Below are 26,491 nucleotides of genomic sequence, written 5' to 3'. Positions count from 1 at the left end.
CCTTGGTGCCAACCATGCCTGCATATCAGGGCAGCATTCCATGATCCCATGGCTCTCAGGTCAACAAACCACAACACTAAGGTAACAGGACCAGTTCTCTTCTACGTTGTTGGCTCCAGAAGCCAACCCAAGGGAATTTGTGTATATGTATTACATGTGTGGAATATGTGTGTGTTGAAGGTGGGGAGAGTTACGCATTTTAGAGCAACAGCCTCATCAGTGAAATTGATGTATAGCTTTCTAATGCAAAAATTTAAAGGATAATACTCACCTGTACAAATCACAGTCTAATCTAATCATTTAAAAACTCATCCTTAACTTATAATTATATATCACATATTGCTGGGTAGAGAGACTGTGATAGATACAACTACATCTCCCAGAGCCCAAAGGCCAAAGCAAAAATAGGTGCTCTTTCTTTGCACTGGCATTTCTTTATGTGGCTTTCTGCTTCTCTAGAAAGAAAAGTACTCACTGTAACTTCTGTGAGAGGAGAGGATCACATATTATAAATTCAAATATTATTTAGGCCTAAAATGAACAAAAGCCATAACATAGTTATACTCTCAAAAAGTTAATCTAGCTTAATTTCGTATGTCTTCAAAGCCTTTTTTCCCCATCGCTTGCTTCCGGCCCAAACACATGTACATCCACATTTCCTAGTGATCATGGACACTGAATCTTTATATAGTGAGTAAATGGATATAGCTCCAGTACTTAAAAATCCAAATTCCAAGGTCAACAACTACAATCTCTCCCAAAATTCTGAAAACTCCAACAAAGGTAGTGCAATGCAATCTGTAAGGAGTCCTTACTGAAACAGAGGTGATTGTCCCATAAACAGAATCTCACTGCTCAATGTGAGGCATAAGTTCAGCCTTATGGATAGGTGGGGAATTGAGAGAACTTAAGACTGCATCTTCTTCTCTCCCATTATGTTGTGCAGTGCTCATCTTCCTTACATCTCTTGTCTCTTTCTAACATTTACTTTATGAGGTTGTCTTATACATAGAAAGAAATGACCTACAAATTGAAGAAAGGGCTAGTAAATCCAGGAACTCAATAAGTTTCCAGTATTCTCAGCCCAAGCACCTGCTCTGATGCCATGATCCCATCTTTAAAATCTCCCATACTGCTGTCATATCCCCAGTTACATTTAATCAGAGAAGGTGGGAACATAAAGGTATCACTGGTCCCATCTTAAAGCTTCAAGTAATTGGAGGCAGAGAGTAGAAGCAAAGGATAAGGAGAGATCGGGGTCAACTCTGATAGGAAAATTTTTTAAAAATATCTTAAAGTTAGAATTCTTTCTGGCCTATCCAAGGCGATGGTCTTCTTTTTATAGGAAAACTCCTTTTCTTGGCCTCCACCCCCGAGCAGTATGCTCTCTAACACATAAGCTGTAGACAAATCAGGCACTAGAAATAACCCAACGTCCAAGTTCAGATCAGAGAGCATTTTTTTTCATCTTTTTAATTATATGCACTGGACAAATTGAGTGTCTGCCATAGCCCATGGGTTTTTCTTGTCTTTCCTCCATTTTCCCTTGTTTCTCCATTTTACTCTGTGACCTGGAAGCCAACTGGCCTAAGAGTCAGGCCTGTATCCAAACTGAAGAGCACAAGAACCAAACACCAAGAACATTCTCCAACCATTTTCTTCAAGGAGAGTTATTTCAGACAAGAATTTGGCAAGACGTTTAATCAATACCTCAAATACTTCACCTTCCAACTATGTTCTTCTAAGATCAGAAAAACAAAAACAGAAACGGTTCTTATCTCAAATGTGAAAATTAAAAAAAAAAAAAAAAACCTTCAGCTAGGAAATTGTGTTTCTTTCAGAAACCTAGACTAAATTAGAACCTAATTTGGAATTCATTCTTTGACCTATATTTTTCAGCTTTGTAGCTCAAGATTGACAATTAAATAACTAAAATGTCAAGCACGAATTTGAAATATCAATAGTTCTTTTTAAAAAAATACATAAAGATAATTTAATAAAAACAACATTTCCAAATGAATGTCAAATCTTTCTTATGTTCAAAGGAGCAAAACAAAACTCCAAATCACAAGTAACAGCCTCTTTTAGTTGGCCAATAGACAGGCCGGATTGGGAAATTCTTTTACGCGGCATCCAGTGATTTCCAAAAACAATTTAATTTCAAACAACGATCCTTCCAGATGTGACATTTGGGGAGAATTGTTTAAAAACACTAGAAGTAAATGTGAAATGCCAGTGGTTTCTAAACAACCAAACTCTCCAATTGTTAAGGTTTGGGATTGAACTATGCAGTTACTCCTATATATTAAAATACTATTTATACTTTGTATGTAAGACATGACTAAGAGAGTAGAAACTTAATTGTATACATTCAGACTCAGTCAGGTTGGTTGAAATTATGTTTTAAATGGCTGAAGGCAAAATTCTGATTTGGAGAACTGAGTCTCTGGTGGCCTCGCCTCATATTCTAATCTGCTTTGTATTTTAGCACCTTCTGCACTCTCCCTACCTCTGCCACCCCCACCCCTTGGTATTGTTGGAAGGGGGTCAAGATAATTTTATAAACTTAACAGAAAACCATCTTTCATAGGACTGTTTGCATTCTGAAAACCTATCTGGGAGAAAGTAATGTTTGACCCAAAGGAATAAACTTTCGAGATAGTTGGGAGAGCAAAGGCGGGAGTTTTGCTGGTTTTTCCTCAGTCCTGTCCAATGGCTGACTCTGTACATGTAAGGCAGGGCATGATACCCCACTGACCACTGATGACTGTATCTCCCATGTTTTTAGAAGCAACTGGAATCAGACAGACCTAGATTCAGATCACAGATGCACAATTAAATTAAATATCTTTGAACAAGTTACTTAACCTCCCCAAGTCTCAGTTTCCACCATGAGAGGTTGAAATGAGAGGATGCCTACAAAGGACCTGGGATGGTGCTTGACAAAACTTTATCTGTGGGCTTCTCCCTGCCCGCTTTACAGAAGACCCAACTCTCTGCAATAGAAACCAACTTTTCCACTTAGTAATCACTGTGTGCCTCAGTTTCCTGGTTTATAAAGTAGGGGCATTGAGCTCTGCCCAGAGGGTTATTATGAGAATAAATGAAATAAAGCATGTAAAGTGTTTAGTACAGGGCCTGTTACTTAGTAAATGCTGATAATTAGCTGCCATTATGCCACTTGTTCAGACATGTTTAATATGGCAATATACACAAGGATTTATAAAAGAGGTTTTAGCTTTTTTCATCAAGTATGGAGGGAGGAGAAGGCTCACTCTTACTTCCTCCATCCAGACTTCCTGCATTCTATGATATGCCCTGTGCACTTACCACAGAAATCTCAATTATTTGGCTTAATGGAAGGAATCCGGAGTGTGGAAAATCTAAAACAGAAGCTAAGGTCCAAATTTTTAGTTTAATTTTATCATGGAGAAAGAGAAACACTCGTTGATGGAATGACACACATTCAAATAGCTACACAATCACATAATTCCCTCAGACCTTGGCAAAATGTGCCCTGTTTATGACAGCCTGGGATCCAGCTGGGAGCAGAGAAAGCAAAAATCCCCCAGAGAGTAAATGACTCAAGGATTACCCATGCTTACTGTGTGCACAGCGTCTTGGAAATCAGTCTCATGCCTTAAAGTACAGTTTCTTTTGCCTAAGGATAGGCTTCAAGCCTCCTGTCAAGTTCTGTTGTAATCATCGTCATGCTTAAATTCAAAAAGAACAAGGAATCTTCAATGTGATAATCTCCGTGTCACTATGCTTTTTTTTTTTTTTTTTTTTTTTTTTTTTTTCTCTAAAGTACCTTTCCTACTATCCTACTACCTGGCAAGTTGTGTTTTAATTCCTCAGTCAATGATTCAGCTTTTGAGTGAAAACACTGACTCTATAGGAGATCTCAGCTAAAATGCAAAAATTCCATTGATAGGTGACAAACCCTTTTTAGTCATTGGCACATTCATTTCTTAGAAATGAGATATAAGGAAAATACCTTTTATTGGCGATATGACTGAGGAGAGGAATTGGAAAAATAGGCAGCTCAGAGTCACAAGCTCAAATGCTTTCAGGGGCAGAACAGGCTGCATAGAGGGCAACGGGGAGTGGTAGAGCTTGTGGTATACTAGAGAGTAAGCCTCACCTAAAGATATTCACATTTAAAACTTTTAATAACATTGTGCTGGCCAATTAAAACATGCTGTTGATTAAAATGACTGTTGGTCCATCTGCTTGCAACCTGAAATTCAGAGCATAAAGCCAAGAGGAGGCAGTACCATTGGGTAGTCCAGGTGAGATGCTGTAAAGAGCCAGGCCTGGGCCAGGAGAAGACAGCTGCGGATGCTGAAGGAGCAACATGTTTGTGCCATAGCTGTGTGCAGGGACAGGGGCATACACACTTCATACCTGAGCATAGGGTAACTCACCCCAGCAGCCAACTACCATTTGGATCACCTGTGGGAGTCTCTGGAACAATGAAGCTATTCTTCTGGATCAGAAGTCTTGGAGCCAAACCTTCTGATAATTTTTAAGGACCAAAAGTCAAGGATGCTAGAGAGGCTGCACATCTGGAGACTAGTTTTCAAAATTAATCAGTCTGACTTCAAACATGTTAGTGGGCAGAGAAGTCAGGATGCTTCCTCCACTCAGCAGGTCCCCTTCTCACCCTGCCCTTGTATCTTGAGTAATTTCAAATGAATGGGCTCAGCACATGCCAAATAGGGATCTGTCAACCTGATACTGTCTCAGAGATAGAGCTTTGGACAAAGCTAAAAAATATTTTCTAAATAAAGGGGTTGGATTGAGAGGAAAGGGACAAAAAGAAAAGAAAGTAAATAAAGTAGTGAGTTCAAGATGGTCATTCCCACTGTTAGGGCTAGTTCTCAGTTCTGCACCCAGCACAGTCCCTGGCACATTGTCAGTAATCAGAAAATACTTCTGAGCAACAATATCTGGGCTTCAATTAAATCACCTAGTGAGGGACAGCCCTTTCCTCCACATGCGTTTCCATTTAGTGCGGGTCTCAGCTTTGTTTCCAGCAGATGTCTCTGGTTTATTTCTGCTCACAATGGAAATGCAGTATCAAAATCTAGAATCCTATTGTTTTATTGGCTTTTGAAATTGAAAAGCATCTGATTCATCCCAGACATTTATGGACTAGCATACTGTACCAGTTACCAGTCACACTCCATCTGAGAGACAAAGTACACATTGACATATACGGCCAGTTCTAGGCCCAGTTGTGAGATAGGGTAAGGATTGTCATGTCTATCTCCCCCGTGGTCACCATTTTTTAATTCTACATGTTGTGACTTGTCTTATTACAGATTAGTGATTACAACTGTACGGTTGGAAAGTTTCTGAAGGGAGGAGTGCCTTTTTTCTGATTTGCTCCAAGTCGCGGTTCAGGCTTACAGGGGCTATTTCCCTTGCAGGATATTCTCTTACCTCTGAGTTCCCTGAGTTCTCTTTGATTCTTAGGTTAATGAATAACCTCAAATGAACACAGGGAATATGACTGTTTTGATGTAGGGATGATGCAACCTACAAAATGTAGGTTTGATGTAGGGATGATGCAATCTACAAAAAAAAAAAAAAAGACCATTAAACTTTCTGCATTTAAAAAAATATTTCCAAGTAATGTACAAAGCATGTTACTTGGGAGAAGGACACAGGCATTTCATTTGCATACATATTTAGTAGTAACATAGTTTACATTTTGATGTGGCTCTTTGGCAAAGGCCCACTAAAATGACCTCATCAAAAAAGCAGAGTGTTTTTGTAATGGTTACAAATAAATCCAGCAAATTACTGCCTTCCAATGTGTGAATGCAGGAGGCTTCCTCTATTCCCTGGTAGCAGATGGGTAATTGTACCTGTGCCCTTCTAGAGCCAAAGTTCTCAGCTGTCTCTTTCCGAGCTGAATGACCCTAAAGAAAATAATTGTAGGCTGGAGAGTAGACAAGGGCAAGCACAAGGAAAATGTAAAGGAATAAACAGTGTGACACAAGAGGAGCCTTTCAGTATCCCTCAAATCAACTGTAGATGAGGACTAACTGAATTTGTGTGTGTTTTGTGCATATACACACACACACACACACACTTATATACCAATGAACCTTGAAGTTCCTCATATGTTGGAAGATAAGAAACTTGTCAGCTATATCTCCATTTTATTATTATTATACTTTAAGTTCCAGGGTACATGTGCACAACATGCAGGTTTGCTACATATGTATACATGTGCCATGTTGGTGTGCTGCACCCGTTAACTCGTCATTTACATTAGGTATATCTCCTAATGCTGTCCCTCCCCACTCCTCCCACCCCACGACAGACCGGTGTGTGATGTTCCCCACCCTGTGTCCAAGTGTTCTCATTGTTCAATTCCCACCTATGAGTGAGAATGTGCAGTGTTTGGTTTTCTGTCCTTGCAATAGTTTGCTCAGAATGATGGTTTCCAGCTTCATCTAAGTCCCTACAAAGGACATGAACTCGTCCTTTTTTATGGCTGCATAGTATTCCATGGTGTATATGTGCCACATTTTCTTAATCCAGTCTATCATTGATGGACATTTGGGTTGGTTCCAAGTCTTTGCTATTGTGAATAGTGCCGCAATAAACATATGTGTGCATGTGTGTTTATAGTAGCATGATTTATAATCTTTTGGGCATACACCCAGTAATCAGATGGCTGGGTCAAATGGTATTTCTAGCTCTAGATCCTTTAGGAATCACCACACTGTCAGTTTAATTAGATTCCATTTCTCAATTTTGGCTTTTGTTGCCATTGCTTTTGGTGTTTTAGACATGAAGTCCTTGCCCATGCCTATGTCCTGAATGGTATTGCCTAGGTTTTCTTCCAGGGTTTTTATGGTTTTAGGTCTGACATTTAAGTCTTTAATCCATCTTGAATTAATTTTTGTATAAGGTGTAAGGAAGGGATCCAGTTTCAGCTTTCTACATATGGCTAGCCAAGAAACTGGTCGGTTATGTTTCAAACAGACAAGATGCCATGCACGTGGGTGCAAAGGGACAGTCCTGCTTTTATGTTATTCATCTCTGGCTGCAGGGCTCAGGTCCTGAAACTCTAGGGTTGAGCTTTTCTTGATGAAATCTTATGTAAATGGGGTTGCTTCTTAATGGACTTTGTCCTACAAAAAAATGTAATGTCCTGAAAAAAAGTCTTGATAAAATATTTTCTAATTTGGTCTTTTTATTTGTTTTCTTTTGTGGTTACATGCTTTGTTTTTTGAACTAGGAAAACTTCTTGGGAGACAAATTAAAGAGTTCAGAATAGAGATCATTTGAAATATTCCCTAGGTCCTGGCAAAAAATAACTAAAATACATTACTTGATTCTGGAATTTCTTTTACAATGTGTAATGCTGACTTTGAACTGACTGCATTTCATGGGCATGGCAATGCAAAAATACTCCACTAAACTGTATCTGCACTAGTGTTTTTAACCAGCCTTATTGAGAAATAATTTGCAAACAATAAACTGTATCCATTAAACATGAGCAATTCAATGAATTTTGATGGTTTTAGAAACCTATTATACCACCACCATAACCAAGACATAGAACATTTTCATTACCTTCCAAAATGTCTTATATTTCTTTATCACCTTCCACTTCTAGCTTCCAGGCAACCACTAATCTACAGATTAGGCTGGGTTTTATATAAATACAATCATGCCATGTGTACTCTTGTGTTCGGTTTCTTTCAGCATAATGATTCCGAGTTTCATCCACTGGTGCGAGTAGCAGTAGTTCTTTTTTATTGCTCAGTAATAGAGCATTGAAAGACTGTATTCAACTTTCTTGCTCTATTTATGGATGTTTCAAGTTGCATTCGTGTTTTGTTTTGTTTTATGTTTTTTGTTTTTTGAGACGGAATCTCACTCTGTTTCCCAGACTGGAGCCTCAGCCTCCCTAATAGCTGGGATTACAGGCACCCACCATCATGCCCAGCTAATTTTTGTATTTTTGTAGAGATTAAGTTTCATCACCTTGGCCAGGCTGGTCTTGAACTCCTAACCTCAGGTGATCTGCCCTCCTCTGCCTCCCAAAGTGCTGGGATGACAGGCGTGAGCCATCACACCTGGCCAAATTCATGTTTTTTTATTGTGACTTCAGAGCTTTAGTGCAGGCAGAACCAATTTGCATTTCTCCAATATGGGAAAACCAAGATGGTTTAGTGTATAAAAATGATAAATTGTCCCATCTGGCCCATTTCTTAATCTGATTGTGTCTCAAAGATGTGAAGTCCTCATCCGTGCATTCAGGGCTCAACACAATCCCCAAAATTGCCCTCTCTTTATCCAAAACAGCATAACACCTTAACGTGACTGATGCAGCTCTTATTATAGAAAGCCCTTCCTTTCAGTGTTATTTGTCAAATCTCTACCCCACTATTCTGACAGTAGGACGAAGTCTGGGATCTGGACTAAGGTGGAAAGGCAGAGGGCCACGGGAGACTTTTAGAAAAGGTCGCGACCTTCAACTATTTTCTCAAGATCTAACCACTCGTGTTTCCACCCTATGCGGAACAGATTGATCTTCACTTGTATACTTCCTCTAAGCAGCCTTCTTGTTTCCATTATGGGCATTAGGGCTTTCAAGTTCACATACTGCAGTACTATTAAACAGTTGTTGAAAAGGTCATGTTGTTTAGCAGCTTGCCTAGAGGAGTTCTCCTCTCTCCAGTACAGTTCTACCATTCAATAAACTCACTTCAGATATTATCCACTTCATTGGCTTCTGATCAAAACACTTCCTTTTCTTCCTGCTTCAGACTTCTGTGGCACTATGTCCCCATATCATGATACTTACACCTTTTGGCTTGTAAATTAATAGTTTATATGTTTGCCTCCATAACTAAGGAGAGTTAAGGACTGGGATTCCCCACAACCTCCAGCTTGGTGCTGGAGGAAGTAGATGAATGAAGGCATGGAGACAGCAAAGTTGAGGACTGTGGCCTCTAGCTTAGGGAATAGTGTCCCGTTTGGTGTGGCTCAAAGATGTGTTTCGTGGGGCTAAGATTGGCCATGGCTGAAGTCAGCATGAAGTGTTGGACTTTACTCTGTAGCCACAGAGAACCACAAAATTACTGAGATCATGTTAGATAGGCCAAGTTTGCACAAAACAGTCAAGTGGGGTGGGGGCGGAGATAGTTGAGAAGATGAAAATTATATGGCGATATGTCAATCCAGCTAGAATGGGCAATACAGGATCCAAAGGATGGCCTGGTTCATCCATCCACCAAATTATCCTTTTGACTGCCACTTTTCAAAATAAGATGACTAGTACCACACAGCCCCACTTAGTTGCTTATGAGTTCATTTTTTGACTAATGCGTTCAGGAACAGGAAACAGCCTAGACAAAATTAAAACATCTATAAGAGTTGCATTTAGGATTATCTTATGGTGGAAATGGACTCATGCTAAATCTTGTTCTCAGATTATTTTTCCAGACATTTGTTACTGCTCTTTAAAGTAATGGAGCAGAATTCTAGGATTGCAATTATGTTTCGTCATGCAAGTATTTAACTGATATGTACTCAACTATAAACAATTAGCAAAATAAAACAGTATTGGAATAATGCAACTTAAAGTACTGTAAGTATTTTTATTTTGTATTTAAAAGGAAAATGTTTTCTATTGACAACACTTCTGACACCAAATGTGTGGATTTTCTCCCCCACGGCAACAACCAGTTCTCCAGTTCTCCAGACAACTAAGTGTTGTCCCAGAGTTAGCGCAGACCTCACAAGTTGAGGGCTCAGTCTCACAAGACTGCTCCGCAGCTTCAGAAGCCAATCACAACTACTGGGAAGTCAGGTTACTCACACTTCTGTCAACTTGGTTAAAAACTGAATTTCCCATGATCCTCCCTTCATGCTTAATAATTAGCTCTAACAGCTCACAAAACTCAGGGAAACATTTTATCATGTTATCTATGTTACCAGTTTACTATAAATAATTACAGATGAACAGTCAGATGAATAGGTACATAGGACAAGGTATGGGGTTGGGGGTGGTGTGCAGCTTCTGCGACCTTTGGGGGCACCACCCTCCCAGCACCTCAATGGATTTGCCAACCTTGAAGCTCTTTGAAACCCTTCATTTGGAGTTTCTATGGAGCTTCTATTACATAAAAATAATTGATTGAATCATTGAAGCATTAGTGATTATCTCAATCCCCAGCCCCTCTTCCCTCCTCAGAGGTCAGCGAGTAGGGCAGAAATTTCCAGCCCTCTCATCAGGCCTTGGTCATTCTGGCAACCAGCCCTGTCTTTAAGCTGTCTGCGGGTCCCAGCCACCAGTCATTCATTCGCATACGAAAAGACACTCACCACTCCCAGGGATTCCAAAGTCTTAGAAGCTCTTGTTTCAGAAATGGGAAAAGGACCAAATACAATTTTAAAAGCTCCTATCAGCCCTATCACTCAAGAAGTTACAAGGGTTTTGAGAGTTCTGTGTCAGGAAGTAGGTGCAGAGATCAAATATGCATTTCTTATTATGCCATAGCCTTGTAATTTTATGCTATGCAAAACTGTCTTCATTCCTCATACTAACTCTAATTCCAACTACTAGTTTGTTATAATACTAAACTATATTATATACATAATCTTGGAATATCTTTTAGGAGTTATTTCAGGAATTTTCAGAAAGTAATTTAGTCTGCATTATTTTACCTTTCAGGCTGATTTTATTACCTTAATTAAAAGTTAAAAGATTAACTTTTCACTCCAGAGCTGATACTCTTTTTTATTACTTTTTATTATAAAAATGATACAAATTCATTATAAAAATTCAAGCCATTAGGAAAGTATAAAAGTTACCCCAGACTCCCCTAATTTGACCTTAGTGGATATCATTCCAGGCATCTGTGTACACAGACATACATAAGTAGACATGTATATGTTTTCATATAAGTGAAATTATTAGCAGAGATAAATTTAATTTACTTGCATTTGACAAAAAGACACCAAAGTGAAACTAATAATTTTGCTGAACTTTAGGATAATATTTCTTTACTAAAAGTTTAGTTTTTAAAAGGACCCACTAAAGTTTAAAAAAAAAGTAATTATTAAAGGATTTGCAAAACATTAACTTCAAATTTTAATTTTACATTGCTTCAATTGACTGTTTCACATGAAAACGGAGGAATTTAATGTCATTAGCTTCTTTGTACTGCTCCTTTCCCTACTAATTTTGATAATTTTATATCCTCTTCTCTACAATTTTTTTTTTTTTTTTTTTTTGAGACAGTGTCTCACACTGATGCTCACACTGGAGTGCAGTGGCACAATCACAGCTCGCTGCAGCCTCAACTTCCCGGGCTCAGCTGGTCCTCCCACTTCAGGCTACTAGTAGCTGGGAACTACAGGCACGTGCTACCATGCCCAGCTATTTTTTGTATTTTTTGTAGAGATGGGGTCTCACTGTATTGCTCAGACTCAGGCTGGTCTCAAACTTTTGGGCTCAAGCAATCTACCCTCCTTGACCTTCCAAAGTGCTGGGATTACAGATAAGAGCCACTGGGCACAGCCTCTACAATTTCTATAGTTATTTTGCCTCCCGCGATTCAAGTGGATTAATCGCCACTCTTTTAGTCACAATCTCTATAGTTTTTAGCTTTTTTGTTGTTTCATCCTTGATTTCTTATATTAACTAATTTTTTTCAAAGAGAATCAGAGGTAGAGTGGCTATGTCATGTATTTATTATACAGGGACATTTTAGGGAGTAAAAGAAGAGCTATTAATATTAGCCAAGACAACAGGTATATAATAAGACTATTCTAGGCAAAACAGTGCTTAGAATCACCCTAAAGCCAGATATGGTGTGTTTTATAAGTTCTTTAATGCTTCAACTCAGAACTTTCTGAGCCATTTAAACAGTGCCAAATGACCCCTTTAGCAATGAATTATCTATTGGAAGAAAAAGTTTGGCTCTGGCTAAAAGCCCAGTAGCTCATTTCCTGGGGCTAATAGATGGGTTTTAGGGAATCTACCAATCAATTGAAATCATATCCACCATTCTGTATACATGTGCATTTTTCCGGGGAGATCACTGTGACACTAATCAGATTTTCAAAGACTATTGCTCCATAAACATTTCTTACCAATTTCTATTTCATAAGGTGATGCTTGGATCACATTCTCTGAACTCCCTTGTAAATAACATCACAGAACTATACTTTCACACTATAAGTTATCACTTCGTATCTTCTGTATAATTAGTATAAGAAGTGAACAAATGTGGGCTGGGAGCGGTGGCTCACGCCTGTAATTCCAGCACTTCGGGAGGCCGAGGCAGACGGATCACGAGGTCAGGAGATAGAGACCATCCTGGCTAACACGGTGAAACCCCATCTCTACTAAAAATACAAAAAATTAGCTGGGCATGGTAGCGGACGCCTGTAGACCCAGCTACTCAGGAGGCCAAGGCAGGAGAATGGCGTGAACCCGGGAGGCAGAGCTTGCAGTGAGCAGAGATCGCGCCACTGCACTCCAGCCTGGGTGACAGAGCGAGACTCCGTCTCAGAAAAAAGAAAAGAAAAGAAAAGAGAAAAAAAAAGAAAAGAAAAGAAAAGAAAAGAAAAGAAAAGAAATAAACAAATGTGGAGTGTTTCTGATATTTTGTAAAACTGCTAGTAATGACTTCCATTTTAGTTTTCATTATATCTTTTATTAAAATTCATAAATTCATGCAATAAATTTAGCACTAGGAATATTTATTTCCTTCTGACCAGTTGTCATAGTTCTTTCTGTGAACTCTGTTAGTTATTGAACTGTGTATTTCACAGTGGTTTCCTTCTAGCCTGTACTATCAGAGAGGTCATCTAGAGAAATTTGAACCTATCTGAAATATAGGTATTCTAGTCTTGGTTTTCTGAAACAACTATGTCCATTCCTCTTTTATCCAAACCTCTCTTAAGGTTCTGCAACAAATCAGTCTCTTTTCTCGGTCCTTAATCTTTCTCCCCTGCTTCAATAGTGATACTATGACAATTTCAAACAGTAACAATGAATGGATGGATGCCAGGTGATATATACAATAATTAGGATAAAAATAGTTAAATATCCACTTCCCTCTGTATTACACAAACCTGGCCTAAAACATTGAACATGAAGTGTTCCTGACAGAGAAAAGACATTAACAGAAAGAAAAAGATGCTGTGTGGAAAATAATATGATAATTCCAATAGTGGCCAGCAAAATAATTGAAAGCATATGAAAAGTTAGTGGATTCAAGTTAAAAGCTTTCCCGAAAGTGTTCAAGTGCCTGCCTATATCTAGCCTAAATCAACTTTCCCAGGAAACTGAGAGGACCAAAACAAAATTGTAATGAGCCCTGATAGACTTTTATGCACACTTACATAGATTTAGTGATTAACCTTTTGTAAAAAATGTCTTTCACCTTGGTGTTCGAAAAGTAATGCCACACCAGCAAAATATTATCTGAAATGTTACAGGAAAACTGTTGACCTAATTCTTTGCTCTTCAGCAACCTCAGACTTATCGACTTCCTCTTTGCCTTCCTTTGATAACACTTTCCTGAAGTTGGCTGGTCCTGGCAAGGGCCTCCATAGACAGGGCCCCCTGCTCTCACATAACCTCCTCAGCCACCCTTCCACTGCCCTCCTTACTCTGTTATGCCATGCCACTGAAAGCTACAGACTGCGCATTTGCTAAGAGGGAGCCTTCTGCTGATTCTGCCAGAGCTACAGTCCCTTCTTTCTGTTCCTTCTTTCCATCCCCCACATATCCACTTCTATCTGAAAAAGGCCAAATAGGAAAACCCTGGACTGGAGAAAGAGGCCAAACAGGAAAACCTTGGCAGCTGGGGCAGTGGCAATAACCACAACTTGGAGATTGCTCAGCTTTCCCTGGAAGTTTCAGACTGACAATTGTAAAATCAGTGAAAAATAAAATAGGTCTTCTTATCGCTGTTCAGACCCATGTGGATGTATTTTTCTCTTCTGCTGTGGCTGGGTTGTTTGCGCTTCACTAGAGCATGGCTTAGGAGTAAGATGCTTAAAACATAAGAATATGGAGTATATTGCAGGTTCAACTGAAGTTCAACAACAAATACAGAGCATGGGACAAGCTTTAGAAAATATACTATAGACCATCTTCGTCTTTTCATGGTATTAATTTTCTCCCACATCCCTTTCAGTTGTTTGGTAGGTGTCTTCTGATCTCTGTGTCTGCCTGTTTTCTTCTAACTTTCCTTCCAAAGGAAATCTTCTGACAGGGTGACACAAATGTCTTCGTTTATGACCCATGCCGTTTATTTTGCTTATATGCTTGGTTAAATACTGGATTTGGCTCATACTTTCCATGTGGAATTTTATTAAATTCACTATTTTCAAAGTAAAAAGAATAACTTCTCATTTTAAACTAAAAATCTGCATTTAATTAACCTTTCCAGTAAATAAACATGTAAGAAAAATAGTAAGAAACATTTAAATGTCTTGAAAATTTTTGCTTATGATTTGTACTTTCTGTTAGGTCTTTCTTGAATTTCTCAAATATTTTTAATGTCACTTTTCAATTGTTAGAACCCACTATATGGCTAAGAAAAGAAGGATAAACAACTATTTAGTTATTTTGATAAATGTAGACAGTTTATTGGCATAAGCTAGTATAGAATAATAGAATAAAATATTCCACTTCAAATAATACCCTTTTTATAAAACTTCAATCATCCAGGGAGTCACTTTATTTTCCCTTTTTGCTTGGTCTATGTAACTGTGGATTTATTCACCTAACATCTCTTTTTATGTCTGGTAAGCAGAAATCATAAACGTGCTACCTTTTGGTTTTGATATTGCTCTGTGCAAGGTGAAAGTCCCAATAGTTATAGTTAAAAGTAGGCTGATCATAAGACATATACATTTGCCTAGTTTTATTTCCCCAAAGGAGACCACACAATCAGATTAATTTGTTTCTGTTTTCATGTCACCTGGTGCTACTAAAGAGCATATTGAAAAAAAGTCATTTAATTCCAACAATTTCTTGCAGCTTCAGGTAACTAGGTCTTTTCCATTATTCAGTGAATATTCTTCCCTAATTGAATCATTACTACATTCCCCAGAGTGCATAATCCCAGCATCTTTCACTATTCTATTTCCCAGAATTCAAATCTCTTCATTCTCTGAAGATCACTTTGCCTCATACTTAGAAGACTAAGTCCACTTATGTGAGCTCCACCAATTCCTGACTTCTCTGCAAACACGTTTTCCCTTTCTCTAGCTTTCCTTTTTTCGCTTTTCTCAGAGGCTAACACCTCCAATTATGCCCTTAATCTCATCTTCTTCTGCCTCCTCTGTGATTTTTAATTATCCCATTTTATTGGGGACCTATAATCTTTTCATCTCTACCTAAGGCATCCCTATTCTATAAACAACTACCAAACAAACATTTCTTCTACTTTGCTTATCTCTCAAGTTTCTTTTCTGCAAGTTTTTTGAAAGTGTGTTGTTCTCTTCCTCGACATAATTTTTAACTCCTAACAATTTAGCCTTTACCATTACCACTCCTTTGGAACTAATCTCTCAAAGTCCCTGCTATGGAATCCACTGATAACTCCATCTAATAGCCTTTTCTCAGCCCCTCTTTACTCTTTGTAGCATCTGACAGCGTTGATGACAACATATTTCTGGAAACCAGAAATGTTTCCAGAATTCTGAATGGAATCTTTTGTCTCCATGCCCTGCTTCTTTAACTGCAAATTTGAACATTTCTCTGTGTTTTCTAGCTATAATTTCCCTTGTCCAATATCCCTACTTAATATTCTCCCAATAATTTTTCTCCATATATTCTTTACATACTCCTATTTATAGAATTTTCATGGTTTTAAACTTTTTTTTTTTCTGTGTGAATAGCTCTGAAATAAATGAATACTGAATTTGCAGGCCTGTATTTCCTGTTTTGGCTGGATTTATTTATTTAAATTCTACAATTATGTCAAACTCAACAGATCCAGAACAAAATCAATGCTTTTCTCCTTCCCTAAATTACCTTTTTGGATTTATAAATTTTATTTGTACTCTGTGCAATGCTTTTCTATAGCTCTATCCTCAGATTTAGACAGGCCCTATGTTACTAAAATGGTAGAGGGTTCTGTCAATGCCCAATCCTCTCCCCAGTGTCAGATTGTTACCTCCTATCACTGGGTGTAAGACTTGGTGGGTAGGAGAGTATACACAGACGGTCCCTGCATGCCTGCCCCTTAGAGGGGCTTACACTCAGCTACTCTGCCCTTTTCTTGTGGCAGACAATTATGTCTCATATAAAGTTTGGAGCTTGGAGGCTTTTTCTTGGTACTATTGATCTATCTTCAAACTTAGGTAGGCCTTTTAATTCATCTATTTATCTTGCAACTTTGAGTCTCCAGGGGACTCAAAAATTATGATTCTGTAAGCTATTCAATTTGTTCTCATTGTTTAGGTGGAAGCAATGATTCTTGTGCTTTTCTATATCTTAGACAGAAACTGAATTTCCCTATTGCATCTTATCCTTAACTCTCCCATAGATGTGGTTCTCCTAAGAACAAGAAAACTAAGAATTTAAGTTCAAGTAGTTTATTTGGGAGGTGATCTCAGGATACCACAGTAAAGGAATAGGAAGAGAGACAGTGAAGAGAACAAAGCCCAGCTAGTGTGTTAACAAGTGACTGTGGTCCAATCACTCTGGGGACTTCTGGAAGACTATATGGAATCAACCTTGGTGAGGAAGCTGGATATATATTCGCTGAGTCTCATCTGCAATTGATGAGCTGCTCTGCTGTAGGCAGAGCCTCCTCCCGATCAAAAAACGCAAAGAATCACAAGTGCTTGCAGTAGAAAGTTGTTGACATGATCCCAACGTGGGCAGGCATAATAGTGTTAACAATGTCTGTTATAAACTTTCTACTGACATTTATTACTTTTCCTCTCAGATATATGGGTGTACTAGAGCCTGGTGTTATTGAGAAGAGGAGTTATGCCTGATTTATCTTTGTATTGTCCCGGCATAGTAACTTGTATATAATAGTCAGAAGGCAATCGATCAATATTTATTAAATGAGAAAATATAATTTATATAGTATCAATATGAAGAATTCTGGTTAGCTCTTTTTTATTTCCTCCGAAGCCCATGTCCTCACCCCAATCCCAAGTACTCAAATAATATAGTTTAATCTTTTAATTGCCAAAAAGATAACATCACCCGACTAGTGGAGATTTTTTTAATCACATTGATTTTCCAGTTAACTTAAATGTGATATAATTTTAAAATATGATTTCCAAATCTAAGCTTTATCTAACTGATTTTTTTTCTTTTTTTTTTTTTTTTTTAATTATACTTTAAGTTCTAGGATACATGTGCAGAATGTGCAGGTTTGTTACATAGGTATACACGTACCATGGTGGTTTGCTGCACCTGTCAACCCGTTAACTACATTAGGTATTTCTAGTCCACCATCCCCAACAGGTCCCAGCATGTGATGCTCCCCTCCCTATATCCATGTGTTCTCATTGTTCAACTTATGAGTAATAACAGGGGGTGTTTGGTTTTCTGTTCCTGTGTTAGTTTGCTGACAATGATGGTTTCCAGCTTCATCCATGTCCCTGCAAAGGACATGAACTCATCCTTTTTTAAGGTTGCATAGTATTCCATGGTGTATATGGGCCACATTTTCTTAAATCAGTCTATCATTGATTGACATCTGGGTTGGTTCCAAGTCTTTGCTATTGTGCATATTGCTGCAATAACCATACATGTGCATGTGTCTTTATCATAGAATGATTTATAATCCTTTGGGTATATACCCAGTAATGGGGTTGCTGAGTAAGTGGTATTTCTGGTTCTAGATCCTTGAAGAATCGCCACACTGTCTTCCACAATGGTTGAACTAATTTACACTCCCACCAACAGTGTAAAAGTGTTCCTTTTCTCCACATCCTCTCCAGCACCTGTTGTTTCCTGACTTTTTAATGACAGTATCTCATTGTGGTTTAGATTTGCATTTATCTAATGACCAGTGATGATGAGCTTTTTTTCATGTTTTTGGGCTGCATAAATGTCTTCTTTTGAGAAATGTCTATTCATATCCTTTGCCCACTTTTTGATGGGGTTGTTTGTTTTTTTCTTGTAAATTTGCTTGTGTTTTTCTTGTAAATTTGTTTAGGTTCCTTGTAGATTCTGGATATCAGCCCTTTGTCAGATAGCTAGATTACAAAAATTTCCTCCCATTCTGTAGGTTGCCTGTTCACTCATTATAGTTTCCTTTGCTGGACAGAAGCTCTTTAGTTTAATTATATCCCATTTGTCAATTTTGGCTTTTGTTGCCATTGCTTTTGGTGTTTTAGTCATGAAGTCTTTGCCCTTGCCTGTGTCCTGAATGGTATTGCCTAGGTTTTCTTCTAGGTTTTTTATGATTTTAGGTCTGATGTTTAAGTCTTTAATCCATCTTGAATTAATTATTGTATAAGGTGTAAGGAAGGGGTCCAGTTTCAGTTTTCTGCATATTGGCTAGCCAGTTTTCCCAATACCATTTCTTGAATAGGGAATCCTTTCCCCATTGCTTGTTTTTGTCAGGTTTGTCAAAGATCAGATGGTTGTAGATGTGTGGTATTATTTCTGAGGCCTCTGTTCTGTTCCATTGGTCTATACAGCTGTTCTGGTAGCAGTACCATGCTGTTTTGGTTACTGTAATCTTGAAGACAGGTGGCATGCTGCTTCAAGTTTTGTTCTTCTTTTTGCTTAGGATTGTCTTAGTTAATGAGCTCTTTTTTGGTTCAGTATAAAATATAAAGTAGTTTTTTCTAATTCTGTGAGGAAAGTCAATGGTAGCTTGATGGGGATAGCATTGAATCTATAAATGCTAGTAGTATGTGTAGTATGGCCGTTTTCACGATATTGATTCTTCCTATCCATGAGCATGGAATGTTTTTCCATTTGTTTGTGTCCTCTCTTATTTCCCTGAGCAGTGGTTTGTAGTTCTCCTTGAAGAAGTCCTTCACATCCCTTGTAAGTTGTATTCCTAGGTATTTTATTCTCTTTGTAGCAATTGTGAATGGGAGTTCACTCATGATTTATTTTATGTTACTTACAGCCAACAATGATACGGCGTCCACCAACAGTTGTTTGCTACATTTGTGGTCGTGAATATGGAACAAAATCTATTAGCATTCATGAGCCACAATGTCTGAAAAAATGGCATAATGAAAACAACTTGTTGCCTAAAGAGTTAAGGAGACCAGTACCTAAAAAACCAGAAGTCAGGACCATTACTGGTAAGTTCCTAGAAAAAATATTTGAGTGCATAAGGGGAGACTTTTCTCTCTAAACTAATAAGAGCAGAAGTATTCTCTTTTTTTACTTGTTCAAACGACCAAAATCAGCAACATTTCCTGCTTTGGTTAAAGACAAATAAAAAAAAACAGTTCTGGAATGCCTATCCAAAGTATCATCTTCCGATGCTGAGACATAAAGACATTATGTCCTGGCAACACTGTGCATGAGAGAGACCTATAGGAATTTGCTCTATTTCCCAAAAGTTTCTTTCATATATCATCAAACCCTTTGAATGTAAAATAAATAATAAAATATTTTAAAAATAAAAATAAATAAAACTTAAAAAATATGAAACTTAAAAAAAACCTTTGGGAACATCCAAAGTCATGTTTCCAAATATGACTGTGTCTTGGTGTTCATAGAGCAGGGGTAAGAAACTTGAATTTTCACCAGGTCCACTAGTCAGGTTATGACATTGAGTAAACTGGTCCGTGTGTACAACAGAAGGAGAGTTTTATAACAACCCACAAAGTAGAGCCTAGATTGTATGATAAATTCTAGATCCTGCTAGATCCTAGCTATTCACAGTCCTTGCCAAAAAGAGGACTTTACATACAGGTGGGAAAAGAGCTGAAGATGAAAACAACCAGCTACTGAAATTAGAGAATTTTCCACAAACAGGTTGTTTATTTCACTGAAACTCTCTTTCCAGCATTTCTCACTTGGTGTCAAAATCTGTTTCCTTCCCTTCTGATCTTTATCACTTTCTCTGCTTGACCATAACTACCAGAAGGCTAGAAGTAAGAGGAATGATTAGTCTGAAAGCCCTGGTGGTTCACCATTCTGTTACTGCCTACAGATGGAAAAGATAGGTCCTATAATTGCATTGTCTTCCTCTCAGTCCCATGTTATTTATCTCTGAAGATACCCTTCCTCTCTAGGTAAAAATAATTCACATTACCATTTTTATCTCATGTACTCATTATAGTCATGGGGTTCAACTAACCCCTCTTCCTCATCTGAAGTCAAAGCCCTATGCAAAAACACTTAGAAATGTGATGAATCATCTTCAAGTGAGAGTCAATGACTACTCTGGAATTTTTGAATTCATTTTAAAACTCATATGAGTAACGAGAAAGTCAGCATCATTCTTTTCTCATTTTTCAAAGCACTCAAAATACACATTCATATCCCACATAGACAGTGACGTATGCTTTATCCAAAGAAGAAATACTAGATTTTGCTGGGATTTAAATTCCCATGGAGCAGAAAAGTAAGAATTAGGAGCAGACATGTTAAAAAATTTAAGGTTCACTGTGGTTGTGTGAACCATTAGATAGAAATAGTATGTGAATTGCCTAAGCTTTAATGAAGTAATCTATGCTTTGCCAAAGATAAAAACTAAGTAATATGTTTCTGAGTGCCTTGTTACATTTTGGGGGCCTATTTTCAGTGGTTCTAAGATATAGTCAGTTTAATGTACTAAAGTCATTCTATTTTAACTAAGGTTTATTAAAGCTAAATCCCACATTGTTTCTCTAAAATAAAGCCATATGCTTTTTTTTCCCTATGCTCTGCCAATGAAGATTATACATTTCTCATCTGTCTTTGTTATTTTCTTAAGGACACATCTTTTTGTCAGATTATTCTGTTTGCATTCTCCACTTTGATTACTTAAAGAATATCTGAGTTTATGACCATGAAGAGATGATAAGTGTTTAAGATACAATTCATCTTAAATTCACTCTCAACTGTCAGTCTTGGCTTCTAAAAACATTCCACTGAAGAATTACAGAAAAGGAAAATACAAATACATGCTGATTCCCCTTTGTAAGCTTATATTTAGAGTCAACTGAAAGAAGGCCAAAAGTTATATTTGCAAAATAATGATGTATATGCAAAGATGTTAATAATTAGTGAAGAACGCATATCATAACATGTAAAACAATGTCTTTCCTTTTTAAAATCCAAAGAGTGAAAACCTCTGTCTGATTCCCAGCTAACTTTACTCAACTCTTGAAAGAGCGAGCAGCCCTTTCTTTTTTGGAGGCAAAAGTAATATGATTTGTTTAAAATACTCAGTGAACAGATATTTCCTGAAAATATTTTCCATAGAAATTAGAATATGGTTCTCCCGAATAAAAACTGATCCATTTTACCTTTTTCTTTCCTTTTTGATTTTGGTATTTTTTTTCCCCTTTTTTTCCTTTTGCTTTTTCCCTTTAACTTTCCAGCCAAAGGCTTCTATGATCTTGATGCTTTAAATGAAGCTGCTTGGACAAGTGCCCAGAGCCAGTTGGTTCCCTGTAATGTTTGTGGGCGTACCTTCCTGCCAGACAGACTGATTGTTCACCAACGATCTTGTAAACCCAAAGCCGCCAAGTAAAGCCCTTTTCTCTCTACTAAAGTGTTACAGGAATTAATCCCTTTGAAAGAGATTGGGATAGGGTGGGAAGGAGAAAAAGGAGGTGACGAAGGGAAACAAGGAAAACTGCAATTGACCAAGGGCTGGTCTAGCAGGGGAGGCCCAGCTCAGCGCTTTGGTGTTGTGAGCGTTGCTCACTATTATGTAGTTGGGCAAATGCTCTGGTTTTAACAAGCAGCTGCATGTGCATAGGCACGCTGGGGACCATTTCACACTTCTGTCAGGCAGATTTACAAGCAGGCTGCTTCTCATCAGAGCTGAGATTTTGTCTAAAAGAAATTTCAGAGCCAACCGTCCCCATTTTTCTTCCATTTTCTTTCCTGAACAAGATTTTGAACTTCACAATTAGGGCTCTTATTCAGTGCACAAGGGCTCCAGAGGCAACTTCAGGCAACTCCTTAATCCCAGGAAGAACTGGATTCCTTCCTCTCCCTGAGCTTTCTGAAATAACCTGTCATTCCACATGTCCTTTTATCTAGGGACATTTTTTGAGTTATTGATTGGGGCAGTTCTTTTCTCTGTAAGATTGTTCAACAGCAGAGACATTCAAAACATCACTGAGAACTCAAAGTACTGGAACCATATCTAACTCATTCTCACTTTCAAATGGCAAGAAATGCTACAAGATATTTCAGAGCCACTGCCAGCCTCATGTGTCAGGAGACTGCTGCAATACAATTCATCAAAATAGGTGGAGGCTAGCTCCTTCCTTCTTTAGGAGAAGTCCAGCATGAATTCTTTATGCCGTCATAGGGGTTTATAGGTGTTTTATTGTTGTGGTCTAAATGCCTGCCAGAAAGTTCTGTGCCTCCCCACCCAAGGCTCATGCACGGTAAGTGGGTTGTGAAACTGCTTAGTATTTTGAGTACTTGAATGTGTATTAATCGAGGTGGGGCTCTCCTGGGAGGACGCCAGGGTCAGGGAGGGACTCTGCCCAGGAAATTCTGCTCCCCCAGGCTGTGCTGCTTTGCCTGGACTCCCAGTGGTTTTGCTTGAGATCTTTGTTCATTTTATGGCGGAATTCCAGGGCCATTCTGGATCCAGTGGGTTCCTGCAAGCCTCACATTCATGACTTTACACAGCATAGTCAGATCCAAATTGCACAGGCAAATTTATTCTACCTAATACTTTGATCATACTTCTACTTTTTACACAGGGTTGGGTTAGGATAATTGTGCAAATCTTTCTCCTTTTTCTGCCTGCTTCAAAGGAAGCAAGAGATGAACTTTTTAAAAGTCTTTAGATACCCTCAAATAAAAATATTGTGAAAAATCATGGCATTTAATGACTCATAGTTGATGATTTAGTTGTTTTACCTTATTAACCAAAATGACAAAAACATCAAATAGATGTTGAGTTTACTGTGGGTCAGGCACTCTGCTAAGTGCTTCATATATGTTACATTATATACACCTCATGTCAAGCCTACAGAAGGATATCATTATCTTTATTTTACAGGTCAGAAAACTGATATTTGGTCTAAATAGCTAACTCGAGGTCACACTGAGCTTGAGTTAAGGAATAGTGAAGGAAGCAAACTCAGGGGTGCTGGACTTCCAATTCCACACTCATCCATTGCTGTATGTATGCTGGATTTCATCACTAATAAGATTATCCATACTAACACAAATGAGCTGACAAATCTGAAACATTTTGTACATTATTTAAGTAACAAAGGCAAATGGGAATCTTAGCATACATGCAGTTCTGCTGCTGGTTTGGGTTTAACTTAGACTGAGGTGAAAACAAGCTTGAAGTGGACAGTGTTAGGTTTTTCAAAAGACACTTCTACATTTTGCTGATGTTCAGAAATCAAGTAGCAGGGAATATAAAAAATTCTGGCCTCACCCATGAAATGAGTTGCCACTCAGGTCATAATAAGTGACTTTTGAGCATGACAACAATAAAAATTAAAAGCCCAACATCCTTATGTGTATGAAGCATTAAGTCTGTGAGTTCTTGAAGTGGTTGAAAAGAACAAGCTCTTGTAGAAATCATCATATCCACAAGGAACTGTGAGCCAGCTTGAGACACATCAAGGTGCTGAGTGTGGAGATTCCACGATGGCTCCACCTCAGCTGGCCTACAAATGTTCCATGGAATTAAATCTGGAGCAAGCTCAGTTATAATGACATCAACCCAAGAGTTCTGGTCTGTGATCAAGGCAAGTCATTAAAGTCTCTCTATTAATGGGAAAGCACTCACCTTCTCTGCCAATGTCCCTCCCACAGTGTGTTCACATCTGCACAGCTCTTTGTAACTCTCAAAATTAAATAATTCCTTTAACAATGCTTGGCACCTCCATGAACTATGAATTCAAACCTTGAAATAGTTCCCATAGATACTGTTTTAGATTATAAAGAGCAGATACTAGATGAAGGTACTAGGAAGTCTACACTAACCCAGGCCATTATTGGTGGGTGTGGGATGTAATGCTGTTACAGGCATCAACAACAATGCAATTTCCTCGCCATTCTGTTACTTGGCACTGAGCAAAGTTTAACTGAATTCCCCTCTAGTCAAAGTTATAGGAAGAATTCCAGGATCTCTTGATGCTCATTTGCATTCAATTAACATCAAACTTTTAGTGTCCGTCCTACCAGAAGGGGGCTGAACAAGAATGTTCTAGTCAGGGGCATGGAGAGGGGAAATCTCTTACTCTGAGTGAGCATGTCAATCTCTCAGATCCATTACGGGGGTTCTTTAGATAGCTTCATTTTAGTATTTCCTTTTTCAAAACTTTTATTCTAGGTTCAGGGACACATGTGCAAATTTGTTATATAAGTAAGCTGTGTGTCACGGGGGTTTAGCGCACAGATTATTTCATCGCCCGGGTAATAAGCACAGTATCTGATAGATAGTGTTTTAAATCTTCTCCCTCCTGCCTCCCTTCACCCTCTACCCTAAAGTAGGTCCTGGTGTCTGTTGTTTCCCTTTTTGTGTCCATGTGTTTTTGTTGTTTAGCTCCCAGTTAAAAGTGAGAGCATGTAGTATTTGGTTTTCAGTTCCTTCATTAGTTTACTTAAGATAATGGCATCCAGCTCCATCTACGTTGCTGCAAAAGACATGATCTCATTCTTTTATATGGCTGTGTAGTATTCCATGGTGCATATGTACCACATTTTCTTTATCCATGCTACTGTTGATGGGCATTTATGTTGATTTCAGGTTTTTGCTATTGTGAATAGTGCTGTAATGAACATACATGTGTATGTGTCTTTATGGTAAAATGATTTATATTCCTTTGGGTATATGCCCAATAATGGAATTGCTGGGTAGAATGGAAATTCTGTTTTAAGTTCTTCGAGGAATCACCACACTGCTTTCCACAATGGCTGAATTAGTTGACATTCCCACCAATAGTGTATAAGCATTTCCTTTTCTTGGCAACCTCGCCAGCATCTGTTATTTTCTGACTTTTTAATAATAGCCATTCTGACTGGTGTGAGATGGTATCTCATTGTGATCTTGATTTGCATTTCTCTAATGATAAATGATGCTGAGCATTTTTTCATATACTTGTTGGTCATATGTATGCCTTGCTTTGAAAAGTATCTGTTCATGTCCTTTGCTAACTTTTTAATGGAGTTGTTTTTTGCTCATAGTTTTGTTTAAGTTCCTTATGGATTCTGGATATTAGACCTTTGTTGGATGCATAGTTTGCAAACATTTTCTCCCATTCTCTAGATTCTGTTTATTCAATTGATAGTTTCTTTTGCTGTGCAGAAACTCTTTAGTTTAATTAGGTGCCATTTGTCAATTTTTGTTTTGCTGTAATTGCTTTTGGCATCTTGTCATGAAATCTTTCCCAGGTCTTATGTCCAGAATGGTATTTCCTAGGTTATCTTTCAGGGTTTTTATAGTATTATGTTTTATATTTAAGTCTTTAATCCATCTTGAGTTGATTTTTGTATATGATGTAAAGAAGAGGTCCGGTTTCAATCTTTTTCATATGGTTAGCCAGTTATCCTAGTACCACTTATTGAATAGGGAATCCTTTCCCCATTGCTTATTTTTATAGACTTTATTGAAGATCAGATGATTGTAAGTGTGGAGACTTATTTGTCAGCTCTCTCTCTGTTTCATTCATCCATTTGTCTGTTTTAATACCATACAGTATTGGTTACTGTATCCTTGTAGTGTAGTTTGAAGTCAGGTAGCACAATGCCCTCAGCTTTGTTCTTTTTGCTTAAGAATGCCTTGGCTATTTGGACTCTTTGTTGGCTCCATATATCATAGTATTTTCTAACAAGTATTTTTTTTTTCTTTTTTTTAAGACAGTTTCACTCTTGTTGCCCAGGCTGGAGTGCAATGGCACAATCTTGGCTCACTGCAACCTTCATCTCCCGGGTTCAAGCGATTCTCTTGCCTTAGTCTCCCAAGTAGCTGGGATTACAGGCATGCACCACCACACCTGGCTAATTTTGTATTTTTAGTAGAGATAGGGTTTCACTATGTTGGTCAGGCTGGTCTCAAACTCCTGACCTCACATAATCTACCCACCTTGGCCTCCCAAAGTGCTGGGATTACAGGCGTGAGCTATGAGCCACCACTCCCGGCTCTAACAAGTATTTCTAAGTGAGGTCTCAAGGATGGCTCCCTGATGCACTGCTCTAACAGCTTGGGGAACATGAGTCTGAGAGTCTTTATGAAAAAGGAAGCTCCTATTGATAATCAGTACCATTTGTAAGCTATATATATATATGGCAAATAAATATCCAGTCCTCTCCTTTGCAAACCTTATAACAGCACTTGATCTTTCTGTATTCATT

General features: G+C 38.2%; 1 protein-coding gene across 2 annotated transcripts; it reads left to right on the top strand.

Annotated features, from left to right (window-relative positions):
- On the top strand, positions 1-21,696 carry LOC104666989 (zinc finger protein 474). Of its 2 annotated transcripts, none has more exons than XM_010369155.1 (3): positions 1-81; positions 19,113-19,293; positions 21,529-21,696. In XM_010369155.1, exons 1-3 carry the CDS (start codon positions 49-51, stop codon positions 21,678-21,680), a joined length of 366 nt encoding a protein of 121 aa, XP_010367457.1. In that variant the 5' UTR covers positions 1-48; the 3' UTR covers positions 21,681-21,696. The 2 variants fall into 2 exon arrangements, with proteins under 2 accessions (XP_010367457.1, XP_010367458.1); XM_010369156.1 differs by lacking the exon at positions 1-81 and adding an exon at positions 4,175-4,292.
- The last annotated feature ends 4,795 nt before the right edge of the window (positions 21,697-26,491 follow it).

This window comes from Rhinopithecus roxellana, chromosome 3, assembly GCF_007565055.1.
Source record: "Rhinopithecus roxellana isolate Shanxi Qingling chromosome 3, ASM756505v1, whole genome shotgun sequence".
In the NCBI taxonomy this organism is placed as follows: Eukaryota; Metazoa; Chordata; class Mammalia; order Primates; family Cercopithecidae; genus Rhinopithecus; species Rhinopithecus roxellana.
The sequence above is the reverse complement of the archived record's forward strand: the minus strand, read 5'-3'. Positions and strand labels throughout refer to the sequence as shown.